Source organism: Perognathus longimembris, chromosome 10 (genome assembly GCF_023159225.1).
Source record: "Perognathus longimembris pacificus isolate PPM17 chromosome 10, ASM2315922v1, whole genome shotgun sequence".
In the NCBI taxonomy this organism is placed as follows: domain Eukaryota; kingdom Metazoa; phylum Chordata; class Mammalia; order Rodentia; family Heteromyidae; genus Perognathus; species Perognathus longimembris.
This window is the reverse complement of record NC_063170.1, coordinates 56,082,319-56,096,584: the sequence shown is the minus strand read 5'-3', so window position 1 is coordinate 56,096,584 and position 14,266 is coordinate 56,082,319. Positions and strand designations below refer to the sequence as shown.

The window sequence follows — 14,266 nt, the reverse complement described above, 5'->3', positions numbered from 1 at the left end:
AAAGTGAGAGTTCACTACTGAATTAATTCTATGAAGCCATCATCCCAAAACCAGATAGGCACTTATAAAAGAAAGAGAGCTATAGGCCCATTTCTTTGATGAACATTGATGCAAAACTTCTTAACAAAAGTCTGACCATTCAACTTCAATAACTCCTCAAAAAAATTATACACTATGATCAAACAGGATTTATTCCAGGGATGCAAAGCTGGTTAAATACAGGCAAGTCAATTCATCACATCAATTGGAGCAAGGACATGAACCACATGATCTTTTCCAGAGATGCAGAAAAAGCATTTGACAAGATCCAACAGCTATTTATGATGAAAGCTCTGGAGAAACTAGGAATCCATGGGAAATTCCTGAATATAATAAAGGCTGTGTATAACAAACCTGCAATTAGCATTATACTTAATGGCAAAAATTTTCCTTGAAAATCAGGAGTGAGACAAGGATGTCTACTCTCTCCACTTCTTTTCATTATAGAACTAGAAATCCTAGCTAGAGCAATAAGGCAAGAGGCAAATATGAAAGGAATCCATATAGGGAAAGATGAAGTAAACTCTCTCTCTTTGCAGATGACATGATCCTGTATTTAAAGAATACCATTGACTCTACTCCCAAGTCAACCAACTTGCTTTTGCCAGGCCATGAAAGAAAACTTTTGTTTTGTTACTCTAGTCCAAAAGGTCAAGCATAAAAAATTCCCTCTTTCTCTGAGTGTGCTAAGAGACAAATAGTCTATAAGCATTTGACTCCAAGTTTTCTTTTCAACTTGCCAGTATTTAAAGAATATTGCTTGCTTATATTTTTAATCCACTTCTCCCTTTACCCAGCTCTGTCAATATATGGAGTAGCTGCTCAGAAACTGTTAGTTTCCAAGAATATAGTTATTAAATTTGGCCTTTGTGTCTTTTCTATAAATTCTTCCCCCCATCTAATACAGTCTTCCCTTTGACATTGGGAGAGCTGACAGGTAGTTAACTCCTTTGACTGGCAGATTGGTGCCTCTGTTTCATGAGTGTCATTACCCAGTAGAATTAGTACTGCTAAGCTGGGTGTTGTTTTTTTTTAACACCTCTGACAGACTCAAGAGCAAGGGAACAAATACCTTGCTTTCTAGCTTTCTCCTGGGATGCTCTACCATTAGCTGATTGAACTGGTGGGATGCATTTGAGTATTCTCGGTAAACAAAGTTTGTGTTTGGGCACAGTAATGTTTTTGGAAGTTCTTTATTGCTTCATTTTTCAAATTTGACTTGAGTGCTTTTACTAGTCACTTGGAATGTCATTATTGCTTTCCTTGCTTCTATAAAAAGAAAATGAATTTAAAATCAACTACAAACTGAATTTTTCTTTTTCAGATGCCAAAGAAATTGTATTAAAAGCCCAGATCTTAGCTGGAGGAAGAGGAAAAGGTGTCTTCAGTAGTGGTTTGAAAGGAGGTGTTCATTTAACTAAAGAGTAAGTCTGAAAGTTTTTAGTTCTTTGGTTTTAGACTAAGCAATTATAACTGAACACATGCTGAGAGGGATGGTAGAATGGGGTTGGGAGCAGGTGAAAGCAAGTAGAAGAAACAGAAATTATGGGTACAAGGCTCCAGAAGTATCCCAGGTTTCTATCTACTAGTCTGTGAATGTTTTCCTTCCTGAATTGATGAACGCTTTGTATTTCTTTCATAAACAGTGAGTCATTATAAATGTAGGAGACAATACCACTTCCTAGTGGAAAGCCTTTGTTGAAATGCCACTCCATCTCCCTCATTCCCCCATTTAACCCTCCCCCCCCAATCAGTGGTTCCCATGACCAGTGGCATTGTGTAACTGAATAGTCTATGACACTGTCCTTTCAGTGTTCTCTCCCAGTTCTGAGCACTTGGCTTTTTTCCTGATCTTGTTGCATGCTTCTTCATTGTTTACATCCTCTATGATTCCTGTCATTGTTCTTCTCAGATTATCCACTATCAAGATTCTATTCAACTTAACCTAAAATCACACATGTCAGCATTGTCTGTGACTGTAACTTATTTGGAGGGAGAAGGTATTAGAGATTAAGAGCATCATTCATTAGTTCATTCATTCTTTGCACATTTAATGTTAGTAAGCCTCTGTTACAGCACTAGGTCTGTTGTGTTTGAACGGGAGGACTCATACCTTCTGTGAGTGGGGGTGGACCCTGTGCATTGCACATACAAGGATGGGCTCTGATCTAAAATTACCTTGTTTTTTATTACCTTATTTCTAAAATTATCTTGTTTTTTATTATCTTGTTTTCTCTTTTTTTTTCTTTTTCTCCTCCCTCTTAGCCCTAAAGTTGTGGGACAGCTGGCTAAACAGATGATTGGGTATAATCTAGCAACGAAACAAACTCCAAAAGAAGGTGTGAAAGTTAACAAGGTAATGTAGATGCTTTCGGTCATTTTCTCTGTAGGTGTTATTTAAAAAAAAAATCATGCTTCATATTTGACAGACTTAACAAAGCACCACTCTTCGGCAATGTGCCATTTTTGTTTTAAGCATTGTATAATTCGTTGAAGAACTGGAGAAATAAAAGTCTTACAATGTAAAAAAAAATTACTTACATGTTTAGCAAGCACCAATGGAAAAAAGTGACTGAAGCAGCAGTTTTTCCCACTCAGAATACATACATTCTGTTCATAGCTGAAACAGGCTTGACAGTACTGCCTTGCACTCGGAGGGACTCTGTCTTCCCCTATACAGCCCTGTGGGCTCAGTCTTACGTAGCAGAATTTCCAGTTACAATTGTTTTTCTTAAAAGTACTCATGAACCATAATCTGAGATTACTACCGTTTTGTTTTACCCTTATTGCTTGGAGTGTATTATCTTAGGGAAGATTTGTAAGGCACCGAAATGTGCACAGTAGAGGTAGGGGGTGGATGGAGAATGCAGCAAGCCCAGGGAAAAGTGGCCTGGCTCAACCAGGAAACTATGAGTGGCAAAGCTAAGAGTAGAACCAAATCTTAACTAACATCTGCCTGTTTTCATTTTGCTATCTCCTTGTATGTAGATGCACAAAAATAAAAATGTGGGAACCTGTCTTTAAATTTCACAACAGATATAGTAGAAAATGAGTTTTGGAGCAGGACTGCTCTGGGCATCATATGTGGTAGCTTTGGGGAATACCCATAGCTGGACATTTCCATCCTACCATTGTATATAGCTCTTCCTCTTGGGGCAGGTGGTGTCTATGGGGAGGAGTACTTTCTGTTGACATAGGATCATAGTTAGATACTATGGCTCATTGTTCTATGCTTGTGGACACTAAGTTCATAGTCTATTCTGTTATATTTTTCAGAGAGAGTTTTTGAAAAATTCTCAGCAGGATCTAAAAACATAACCACTAGCTAATGCTTAAATGTGTCATGTGAAAGTCTGTGCTAGCCAAGATTAGGATACTGAGCTGGAAAGACGCTGGAATATTGGCAGTCATCCTGCTAAAGGCACTGAGCTTTTTTACATGTTAAAGGAGTGAAGTTCAAAGCTGACTGTGTCATTTTGCATTTATTAGTGCTCCTGGGATGCAAGAATTGTTTGAAATGCTTAGATGTGCTTTATTTGGTTGATTTGTCAGCCTGGAATTTACTTCTAGTTCCCTTTTAAGTCTGATTGTGAACCTTTACCTCTGTAGCTTATGTAAACTTTGTCTTCAGAGGGCATCATTATTATTTGTAAGAATTCATTGTTTTATTTGAACACATGGTAGTTTAGATTAGAGTTTGTGATGCTCTTAAAATGCATGCACAAAACAGATTCACACTATATACTAATGGAATTCTGTATAAAATTAGTTCGTAGAACAAATTCTTGAAATCCTGGAGGTAAGTATGTTCTTGTAAATTGAATCATTTGCCAGGAAAATACCACAAGATTTATTTTTAAGTTTTTTAAAAAATAACATATGTAAAACAATTCCAGTAGCACAGAAATAGAAGAATTAGAATTAAAGGTTATGTTCCTACTACCCAGAAATAGTTTTCTTGCATTGTGTTTGTCCTTTTTTATATACTTTATAAACTATCACATCTCTATAACAACAACTTATTACATTCAGCTTCTGTGACCTTGCATTTCTGTTTTTATTATGGATTCTTTCCATGTCAGTATATTTGGTTCCAACTTCGTTGTTGTTGAAGTCATATAGTGTTCCAGTGAGTAGGTTAAATTAGTATTAATATTGTATTCACTTAAAAGTAAAGCCAGAGTTATTAATGTAGTATCACCAAATATAATAGTAAAAGGAAAAAATAATATCTGTTTGAAAAATATTTTCATATCATGGGATCCAGCACTGTATCTACTACATAAAAGAAAAAGAGCTAAATACATGCTACTTAGTCACAAACCAAATCCATTCAGATTCTAACATTTATGACAACAGTAAATCATGATTTATTTGGCGATGGTTATTATTATATTTGTTGATGGTTTTACCTTTTTTTTTTCTTTTTGCCAGGCCTGGGGACTGGGACTCAGGGCCTGAGCACTGTCCCTGGCTTCTTTTTGCTAAGGCTAGCACTCTACCACTTGAGCCACAGTGCCACTTCCAGTTTTTTCTGTGTATGTGGTGCTGAAGAATCAAACCCAGGACTTCATGCATGCTAGGCAAGCACTCTACCACTAAGCCACATTCCAAGCCCCTGGTTTTACTTTTAAATGAATACAGTATTGCTATCATGCTAGGTAGAAAGAATCAGTACATATTAAGTAATGACACATGCCTATGGACTTAATACAGGAACCATTTGATTCCTGTGCCTTCCTTTTTGCAGGATGTATGTAACAGAGTACCCAGTCTAGGTGGCATATAAACAACTGAAATTTATTTCTCATCGGAGGCTAGGAAGTCCATGAAAAAGGCACCATCAAATTTGGTGTTGGGTGAGGATCCAATTATGGTATTCTACCATTGAATTGCCTTTACATGTTTGGAAAAAGTCCACTGAGTTTTATTTGTATGGTTCTGTTTTGAGTTTTTTTTTTATTTGTTTGTTTTGTTTTACCATGGATCTATGTGTCTGTTCTTACACCATTATCACACAGTCTTTAATTACTGTAGCTGCATCATGGGTTTTGAAGTGATGGAGACCGATTATTCTCATTTAGTTCTTTTTGAAGTCTGTTTAACATTGGTTTGTTTGTTTGCATTCCTGTCTACACACAGCTTGAGATAATCTTGTCTTTATGAAAAGTCTAGCTATTTTGATAGGAATTGTATTAAACTTGGTATTAGTTGAGAGAATTGATAACTTTGCTATATCTTCATTCTTATAGTCCACTGATATGTCTTTCCATTGCACTTTGATCTACTTGGACTTCTATAAACATTGTATTGATTTCAGCATATGTTGGAATATGTTTTGATAGATTTGCATCTAATTGTTTCTTTTTCTTTTCTTTTCTTTTTTTTTTTTTCTGGCCCTGCGGCTTAAACTCAAGGTCTTTGAGCTCTCTAGGCTTGTTGGTGCTCTACCATACAAGCCTTGTTTGTTATACTTGCTTTTTGTTAGTTAATTGGAGGTGGATATTTCTGCCTAGGCTGGTTTTGGCTTTAAGCTATGATTCTGTAGATCTCAGCTTCCTGAATAGCTAGGATTGTAGGTGTTAGCCTCCGGTCCCCAGCTTCTTTTCTCTTTTCAATAGCAATCATTAGTAGCAGCAAAATCTTAATTTCACTACCCAGCATGTCCCTTGATAGTTGTTATTAATTATTTTCTAACTGCTTGGTAGTTTGATATACTCGTCTAGTGTGTCTGGAAATTTCTTTAACTGCTGGCATTTCTAGGTTTGCCAGCACTCCCAGCATCTAGCCTGAGATTTATGAGGCAAAACTCAGAGCAGAACAGAAGACAGGACTATATTCACTATATTCATGCACTAGCTTTGACTTTCAAATTATATAATGTCCCAAAGTTTTATTTGTACTTAGAAGATGAATAGGCAAAAGTGTATCTGATTGAGCAGATATTGCTGAGATTGTTGTTGTTTTTTATTTCTAAGTTTGAGATGCTATTTAAATACACACATGCATTTGTACAAAAACAACTACTTGTTGAATATGTGTCTGTGTTGCTTGGCATGGGACAGGAATGAGTGTGAGGTAGTGCCATTTATCAGGTGGTCCGGGAATCACTGTCAGTACTATGTATTACTTATTGTGTAGGAATTTTTGTTTTCTCCTCCTGTCCTGGGGCTTGAACTCAAGGCTTGGACATTGTCTCTGAACTTCTTTTGCTCAAGGCTAGCACTCTGCCATTTGAGCCACAAACTACTTCTGACTTTTTCCGAGTAGTTTATTGGCATGTTGCACCCTTTGCTGCCCCTGCTGGCTTCTAACCTCAATCTTCAGATCTCAGCTTCCTGAGTAGCTAGGATTGATTACAGGCCAGAGCCACCAATGCCTGGCAACACTGATGTTTGTAAATCTTATCTCTGCACATTCTGTTTCAACTATTTTGTACACTAACTCTCATCTGCAGACCACAGTTTAATAGCAGGGTATTAAAAAAAGCAGCAGTTTGATGGTAAAATATGAGAAAGAAAGTTAAAAAGCCATTAATACTGGGGATACTCTTTGTTACCTCTCAGAAAAAGCTCTTTTGAAATGAATCTCCTTGAGCTTCTCCTGAGAAAAGTGTCGGCAAGCCCATTAGATGTTTTGTAACAATCCCTAAAACATTCTGCCATCCTGAGTCTTAGGGATGTCATTGCTTAATAGTGTTTAAGAACTGGTCTTTCTATGAAACTTTTTGAGTTTTCTCTTGGAAATACTCGTTTTTCTGAGGACAATTTCTTAAGAAGTGATACATTATTTTTGGCAAGCAGGGGCTGTTGGAGACAGCAATTGGTCTTTGCAAACAGAAATTTGATGGAATACAGCATGCATCTGTCAACGCTTTAGAAGATGAAGAATAGGACTTTTGAATGACACTTAGCCTAAAGACCCTCTAAGAATACTGACAGCTATTTAGTGTCTCATTAGGCTCACTTCATATTAGAAAGTGAGCAGTATTAAGGCTATTGTACCTAAAAAAACTTAAAATCTTGATTATGCATTTCTGCTTATTCCATTTATTTCTTAAAATGGTTCTATCTCCATCTGGAGAAACCTTTCGAGAGATGAGTATCTTCATTTCGCAAACTATATTAGTATTGATGCTCATGCGAGAAATTTAATGTTATTTCTATTAATTTTGTATTGATGTTGTATTTGATAAGGAAAAAACAGAGCTAAATATTTTTGCTTCCAGTGTCTTCCACTCTTCACTCAGAGATCCTAAGAATTGACACAGGCAATCTAAAATCTAAGAGGAGGATTGCATGGTTTGACTTTCACTGACTGACATTTTTTTGAAAGAACAACTTGAAATTGAAATGGTTCTGTGATTACCCTAACTCCCACCAACCACTGTGTGCTAAGAAATAAGAAATAATCACTTAAGATACATATTTTTATGTGAAGAATTGAATCCTGCGCCTAAGTACATGCTGTACCACTGCTGTTTATGCACTTTTTGTATCTTTGCACCATTGTCGTTGTCATCATCTTCCTCCTCCTCATTTTCCTCATCACTGGAGATTGAATCTATGGCCTTGTGCATGTTATGTCTGTACTATCACTGTTTTGTGCACATTTTTTTACCATCTTTTGTATACTTTCTGTCATCGACTCCATCATCACAATCATCTTGATCAGTGCTGGGGAATGAGCTCAAGTCCTCATATGCACAAAGCATGTCCTCTGCCTCTGAGCTAAGCTTTCAGCCCTGCATTCATTTTGTACAACCTAGGATTATATTTGTAAATTAAGAGAAAATATAAAATGGGATAAAACACAGTGATCCAAGATTAAAAAGTAAGTATATAAATGTAGCAAAAAGCATCAGACATAAAATAATCCTTCTTTGGGTACAAACCTGGTTTTCCACCAGTGAAATCCAAGAATAATTGGTGTAGTAATAGATATGTTCTGTCAGTGTGCCAAATTAAAGTAACAGCTCATTCCCTGGAGTTTTTCTTATGTGATGCAGTTTTTCAAAGAAGAATAAAAAAGGAAAAGAAAAAGATTAAAGTGGAAAGGTTCCTTGAGGGAGACTAAATACCTCTCACTTGAACAAGTTAACAGGATCAATTAAGGAGGTGAAAATGGGCATTTTGCTCCAACAGAACAGAAGCCTTGAGTCTTGTGTTACTAAATCACTGGTTTGAGGACCTTGAAAATGAAGCTCTCTGATTTGTGAAGTGACTTTGTTTAGATTTCCAAGTGAAAATCTGCTCGATACTGAATTAAATTTGACTTTCCCACTAATGTGGTAGGTGATGGTTGCTGAAGCCCTGGACATTTCCAGAGAAACCTACTTGGCCATTCTGATGGACAGGTCCTATAGTGGCCCTGTGCTGGTGGGCAGTCCCAAGGGCGGTGTTGATATTGAAGAGGTGGCAACTTCCAATCCAGAACTTATCTTTAAGGTATGATCAAATACTTTGCTACTTTTTGTTAACTGTTACTGTAGAGCTCTTACACATCTAATGTGGAGTCAGAAGCTAGGAGCAATACATTGGTTTCTGGATTTAAGGTATGAAAATGTCGTATCCTTTTTCTTAATGGAAATCCAGTTCACACAAGGTAGGATCAAAGTATCCAGTGTTAAGTTGCTTTTCTTCTTGGCTTTTCTTTTTTTGTTGGTTGTGGGGCTTGAACTCAAGGCCTGTGTGCTGTCACTGAGCAGCCTTGCTCAAGGCTATCGCTCTACCACCACTTGGAGCCACAGCTCTATTCCTCTTTCTTTTAAAAAATTTTTATTGTAAAGATAATGTACAGAGGGGTTACAGTTGCATAAGTCAGGTTATAATTACATATCTTTTTGAATTGTGTCACCCCCACCCCTCGTTTTTCTTGGCTTTTGTCTTTCCTTCTCTTTTATGTCCCCCTTTTCCTTCTTCCATCTTTTCTTTTTATCTATCCCACCTTAAGAGATACCCAGTGAGAGCACTGTCATGTTTTAGTTTCCTCTGGGTTAACTCCACTTTGTTTTGTATCGTGTATGATCCACAAATTCTGTCCAAGGAGACTGGAACTAGATGTGAACTAGAGATTGTCTTAAGTAAAAGGACTTTCTCTAAGGGCCAGATTCTGTTACTTTGTTTCAGCCCTTGAAATCATGTCCCTTTTATTGAAAAAAAAAATTAGTTTCAATCACAGAAATTTGTAGTCAATTCTGAGTAGCAGTTTCTCACCAAGCCGCCTTTGTTTTATTCCTTTGTGCTGTTTTTGGGGCCCTGAACTCAGAGTCTGGGTGTTGTCCCTGAGGTTTTTGCTCAAGGCTAGGGCTCTGTCAACTTGAACCAGAGCTCTTCTTCCAGCTTTTTGGTGGTTAATTGGAAGTAAGAGTCTCATAGATTTTCCCAGGCTAGCTTTGAACCACAGTCCTCATTTATCAGACTCCTGAGAAACTAGGATTGTAAGTGTGAGCCACCAGTGCTCAGCTCTAAGGTTCAGTTTTTGAGCAGGTAAAATGGAAATGGTATGATTTCACCCCATAGAAGTATGAAGTGCCTGTAGTTAATTGCTTTTACCTTATAAGAAAAAAAAAGTCTTTAATACTATAATTATAAATTGTGTTTTTTAATCTGGATTCTTATTAGGAAAATAACATTAAGAATTTCTAGCAACATTATTTTTTTAGGAAATGATTTTTCTTACGTTTGGAAATAGGTGGGGGATGTATATGTCATTTTTGTTAAAAAAAATCTCTTTGTCATACAGTACATCTTCTTTGACAACTGGTTTTAAGATATTATTAAGTGTTACCTTGGAAAGTTAAGTGAGACTTTATCCACAGCATTACCCATAACACCTAGTCAGTTTCAAAATTAATATAATCTAGAACAAATCCATGATCTAAAACAAAGACATGAAATGATGTACATGACTTAGTGTTTTTGAGAAAATGGCACTTTGCAGAATTTTGGTATAATCAATAATTTTCATCATCAATAAAGTATTTCAATTGTAAGATAATAGTTAACCTATATACAACTACTCAACTTATTAGGCAGGCAAACCTTTCTTTGGAAGCCTTCCAAAAGATGTCATAAAAATTAACTGACTAAATATTCATCAGTGCCATCTGTATAGTAATTAAAAGTGAAAACTGGCATTAGCGCATCTTGTCAGTATGCCACCTTGAAGAATTATATAGCTTTTAGAAGGGCTGTTTCATAGATGGTCTGCTAATTAAAACATACCCTATAGGCAGCTGCAGTAGCCCTGCTCAGAGCTCTCTGGAAAGGTGCCACACTTTAATTACTCATTTGCAAATAAATACTGAGCATTCTTCTTGAGGTTGTAAATCTTCTCACTTGACTGTCTGATTTTTGTTCGTGTGATATATTTTTTTACTAGGAGCAGATTGACATTTTTGAAGGGATAAAGGACAGTCAGGCTCAGCGGATGGCAGAAAATCTGGGCTTCCTTGGGCCTTTGAAAAACCAGGTATGTCTGACTTGTGTATAAAAAAATGTTTGGGAATTTAATTCCCTCTAATATTTGTGACTAGTAGGAATCTGGGTGTTTTGTTTTAATTTTCCTTCTAGTTGTTTATGATGAAGAATAATATATCTTGGGTGGTCCAAAGGAGAATGTTTGTGACATCTGTATATGGAGGCATAGATGTGTGTGAGTGTGTGTGTATGTGTATGTGTAAATGTTGCACACAATCACATACCCTTTCTGATGTATAGTGACTTTTTTTTTCTGTAGCGTTATGGTGCTGTCATCTGGCACATACATGATTCAGTCCATCTAAAATTGAATTTTATTATGTGTAAATTGGGGATAATGGCTACTGACTAAATGGTGTATTGAAATGAAGTAGAATGATACATGAAAGCACTTATTATAGTACTTTAGAGTAATGAGTTTGGGGCCTGGGGATACAGTTGAGTAATAGAACACTTAACACATTCAGGGCCTTGTATTCAATAATCAGCACTACAAATAAAGATCAAATATTATTGTTGTTAGTAATGTGCAATAGTTGACTTATGACTGATCATTCATAGGTATTTTAAAATGTATGTTGATAGTATAATGGCAGTATTTCAATAGGAGTGGCCAAAAATATGCTAGTCTAGTAATGATATCCCCTGGCTTCAAGGACAGAAAAAAATCATCCTTAATGTCATTGAGATAAAGAATCAGTTATGAGTATTCTTGCTCTGCCCTGCCCTGCCATTGCTCAAACCCAAGGTAGTGATGTGATGATATGTCTAAGCAGGCAAACTTCTTTGTCTCACAGATAAGTCAGAAGATATTACTGGCTACCTTTTCTTTTCTCCACTACTCTGAGTATTCATCTTAATAATTTCCTGTGTGTGTGTATGTGTGTGTACGTGTGCACACATGCACACATAGATGCTTGCACATACATTCTCTAGACTGGTCTTCATACTGGTTACAGAGTATAGTTACCCAATTATGTTTGTGGAAGGCTGGTTCCAGACCCCTAACAATATCAAATTTAGTTCATACTCAAGGTTCATATATAAAATGGCAGAATATTTTCATTTAAATGGCACAAATCCTCCCATACACTTTAAGTCCTCTCCAAATTACTGATAATACCTCATACAATGTAAATGACATATAAATAGTTGTTAGACTCTATTATTTAGGAAACAAGGATAAGGAAAAAAAGATCTGTGTATGTCTAATACAGATACAGTGTTTATTTATAATATTCCCATGGTTAGTTGAATCCACAAACATAAAGACTGAATGTCATTTCCTTTAGTTAACCAACACTATTCTCGTAGTTGCCTTTTCCTATTGTCTTTATTCTGTCTAGAAGTCTGATGACATAGGAAAGTCAAATAAAGGATAAAGTGATATATATATATACACATACATATGTTTATCTCTATATATAGATATAGATAGATAGATAGATAGATCTATATAGATATAGATATATCTGTATATTATATATTATATTTATTATATATAGATTATTTATATATCTATATATATATACAGAGAGAGAGAGAGAGAGATAGCTAAGTTGGTAGAAGTGCATAGGTACAGAACTGGAACTGAATATCAGCAGGAGAGAAAGAAGGCCAAGATTTAATAAACAAGCAATTGTGCTTTTTAAGACAAAAAAGAGATGGTAGGAGGGAAGTGATCTCTTGAAAGGAAGATGCCAGGTGATTTCTGGATGTGGAGTGTACTGGTTGGATTTAAGGAGCCTTGGGTACGGGGCTGGTGGTCTCTGAAAACCATGGTGTTCTTGATAGCCTCATTCTCAGCTACAAAGCTCCTCACTGTGCTCCTCTGCATTTCGGATTAGTTGTACTCATCTTTGCTACACTGTAACCTTACCATCTCAGGCACTTTTTTTGGTTCTCTGTGAAGTTGCTAGCAACCTGTGCTTGGTACATAAAATAGATGGCCAAGAAGCATTTGTCATGTGCTGGAATCAGGAAACAAGTCATCTGGGTTTTCCACAGTAATCCAGGCAGCAATAAGAGGCTTTCTTTACATGACAAAAAAGAACTCTTGGTGTTAAAGCTTAAGAGGTGAATACTACAGAGTTGTAGAGGAAATACTGATAGTATTAAGTACAACCTAAGATATCTCTGCCTATACATATTATAAGGAGAAAAATTAAACATTTATAGTTCTCAAAATGACATAGTGTTTGCCCAGTGCCTGAAACACTAGTTTGAAATTAATTATCTAAAGATGAACTTCCAGGTAGTCAGGGGACATTAGGTGGTGCACTTTCTCTCTCTCTCTCTTTCTCTATCTATCTATATAGTATATATATATATATATATATACATATTATATATAATGTTATATAAATTATATGTTATATCTATTATTATTTTTGATATATTCTCTATATAATATATATGAGCTTTTTTGTTCAAGGTTAATGCTCTACCACTTGAGCCACAGGCTCAACCACACTTCAATCTGCTTCTGGTGTTTTGGTTCACTGGAGATAATCCCACAATTTTTCCTACTTGGGCTGTCTTCAAACCATGATCCTCAGAACTCAGCCACTTTAGTAACTAGAATTACAGGTACAATGTGGAAAGACTTTAAGCTTTTATGTGCTTAGCTGCTTAGAGTGTATACTAGATGTTACTTACTTGCTGGACCCTGGGAAATACAGATAATGAGAGCTGTTTTTCTCTAGAGGCTCACAGGCCAGTGAGGTCAGCCTACTGGCTAAAATACAGAAAGTGAGGACAATGGGAGAGAAACAGAAAGATGGACAGAAGTTGATCTCAGTTGTAGAATTTTATTTATCTAGGGACCCCATGTGTTTGTACTGTAGGAAGGATATGTCACCCAGGAGGCCACGAAGTATGCTTGCAGCACTTGTAGAAATGGGAATCTTTGTTTCATGCTACCTGGAGGTTGGTGAAATGTTCTGGCAGGCAAAGTACAGGCAGAAGAGGCATATCAGAAGAAAATAAGGGATTTTCAGTCACTCACTGAATCCTTTGTATATAAGTGGTATCTTAAGCTAGGCATCAGTGGCTCACACCTATAATTATGAGGAGGATTTGAGGATCATTATTTGAAGCTACTCTGTACAGAAAAGTCCATGAGACTCTTCATTTCCATTTAACCAGTGAAAAAGCTGAATTGGAGGCATGGCTCAAGTAGTAGAAAGCCAGCTTTGAGCAGAAAAGCCAAAGGAGAATGCAAGCCCTAGAGTTTACACACATAAAACACACAACATGCACATAAAATTAATACATTCAAAAAAAGAAGTGATATTTTATATGATCGTGAGGTTCAATGTGACTTGCAGAGTTACTTAAATTTCATTGAAGCTGTAGCATGAATTTTTGGAAATAGTTCTTTCCTGGACGAACAATGTTAAATGATTGTGGTTTAAAATAATTAATGTTTTTCCTGTGACTACTCATGTCTCTGATCTGACATTTCACCATACATAAAAGCTATCAAGTTGTTATTATTGTCAGTAATCCTAATCCAAGAGGTACAATTCCCAGATCCTCTGTGGGTTCTTGAAACCGAGGTTAGTGCTGAATAATATATACTGGTTTTTGTTCTACAGTTACGTGTCCCTATTAAAATTATATTTATAAATCATATATAGGAAGAGATTAACAACAAAAATACAAAAGAATAATTATAATAATATAATAGAGGTTATGTTAATCTGGGTATAGTATATTATGTGGTATTTTTCGACTAGGGTTGA

The 14,266-nt window shown here is 36.3% G+C and overlaps 1 protein-coding gene across 1 annotated transcript in view; it reads left to right on the top strand.

Annotated features, from left to right (window-relative positions):
* The window catches only part of Suclg2 (succinate-CoA ligase GDP-forming subunit beta), a 239,120-nt gene that overhangs the window by 109,552 nt on the left and 115,302 nt on the right, over nucleotides 1-14,266 (top strand). The window contains exons 3-6 of the mRNA XM_048356121.1: nucleotides 1,364-1,463; nucleotides 2,305-2,395; nucleotides 8,334-8,486; nucleotides 10,423-10,512. Coding sequence (XP_048212078.1) covers nucleotides 1,364-1,463; nucleotides 2,305-2,395; nucleotides 8,334-8,486; nucleotides 10,423-10,512 — 434 coding nt within the window. The remainder of the gene's footprint in view (nucleotides 1-1,363; nucleotides 1,464-2,304; nucleotides 2,396-8,333; nucleotides 8,487-10,422; nucleotides 10,513-14,266) is intronic.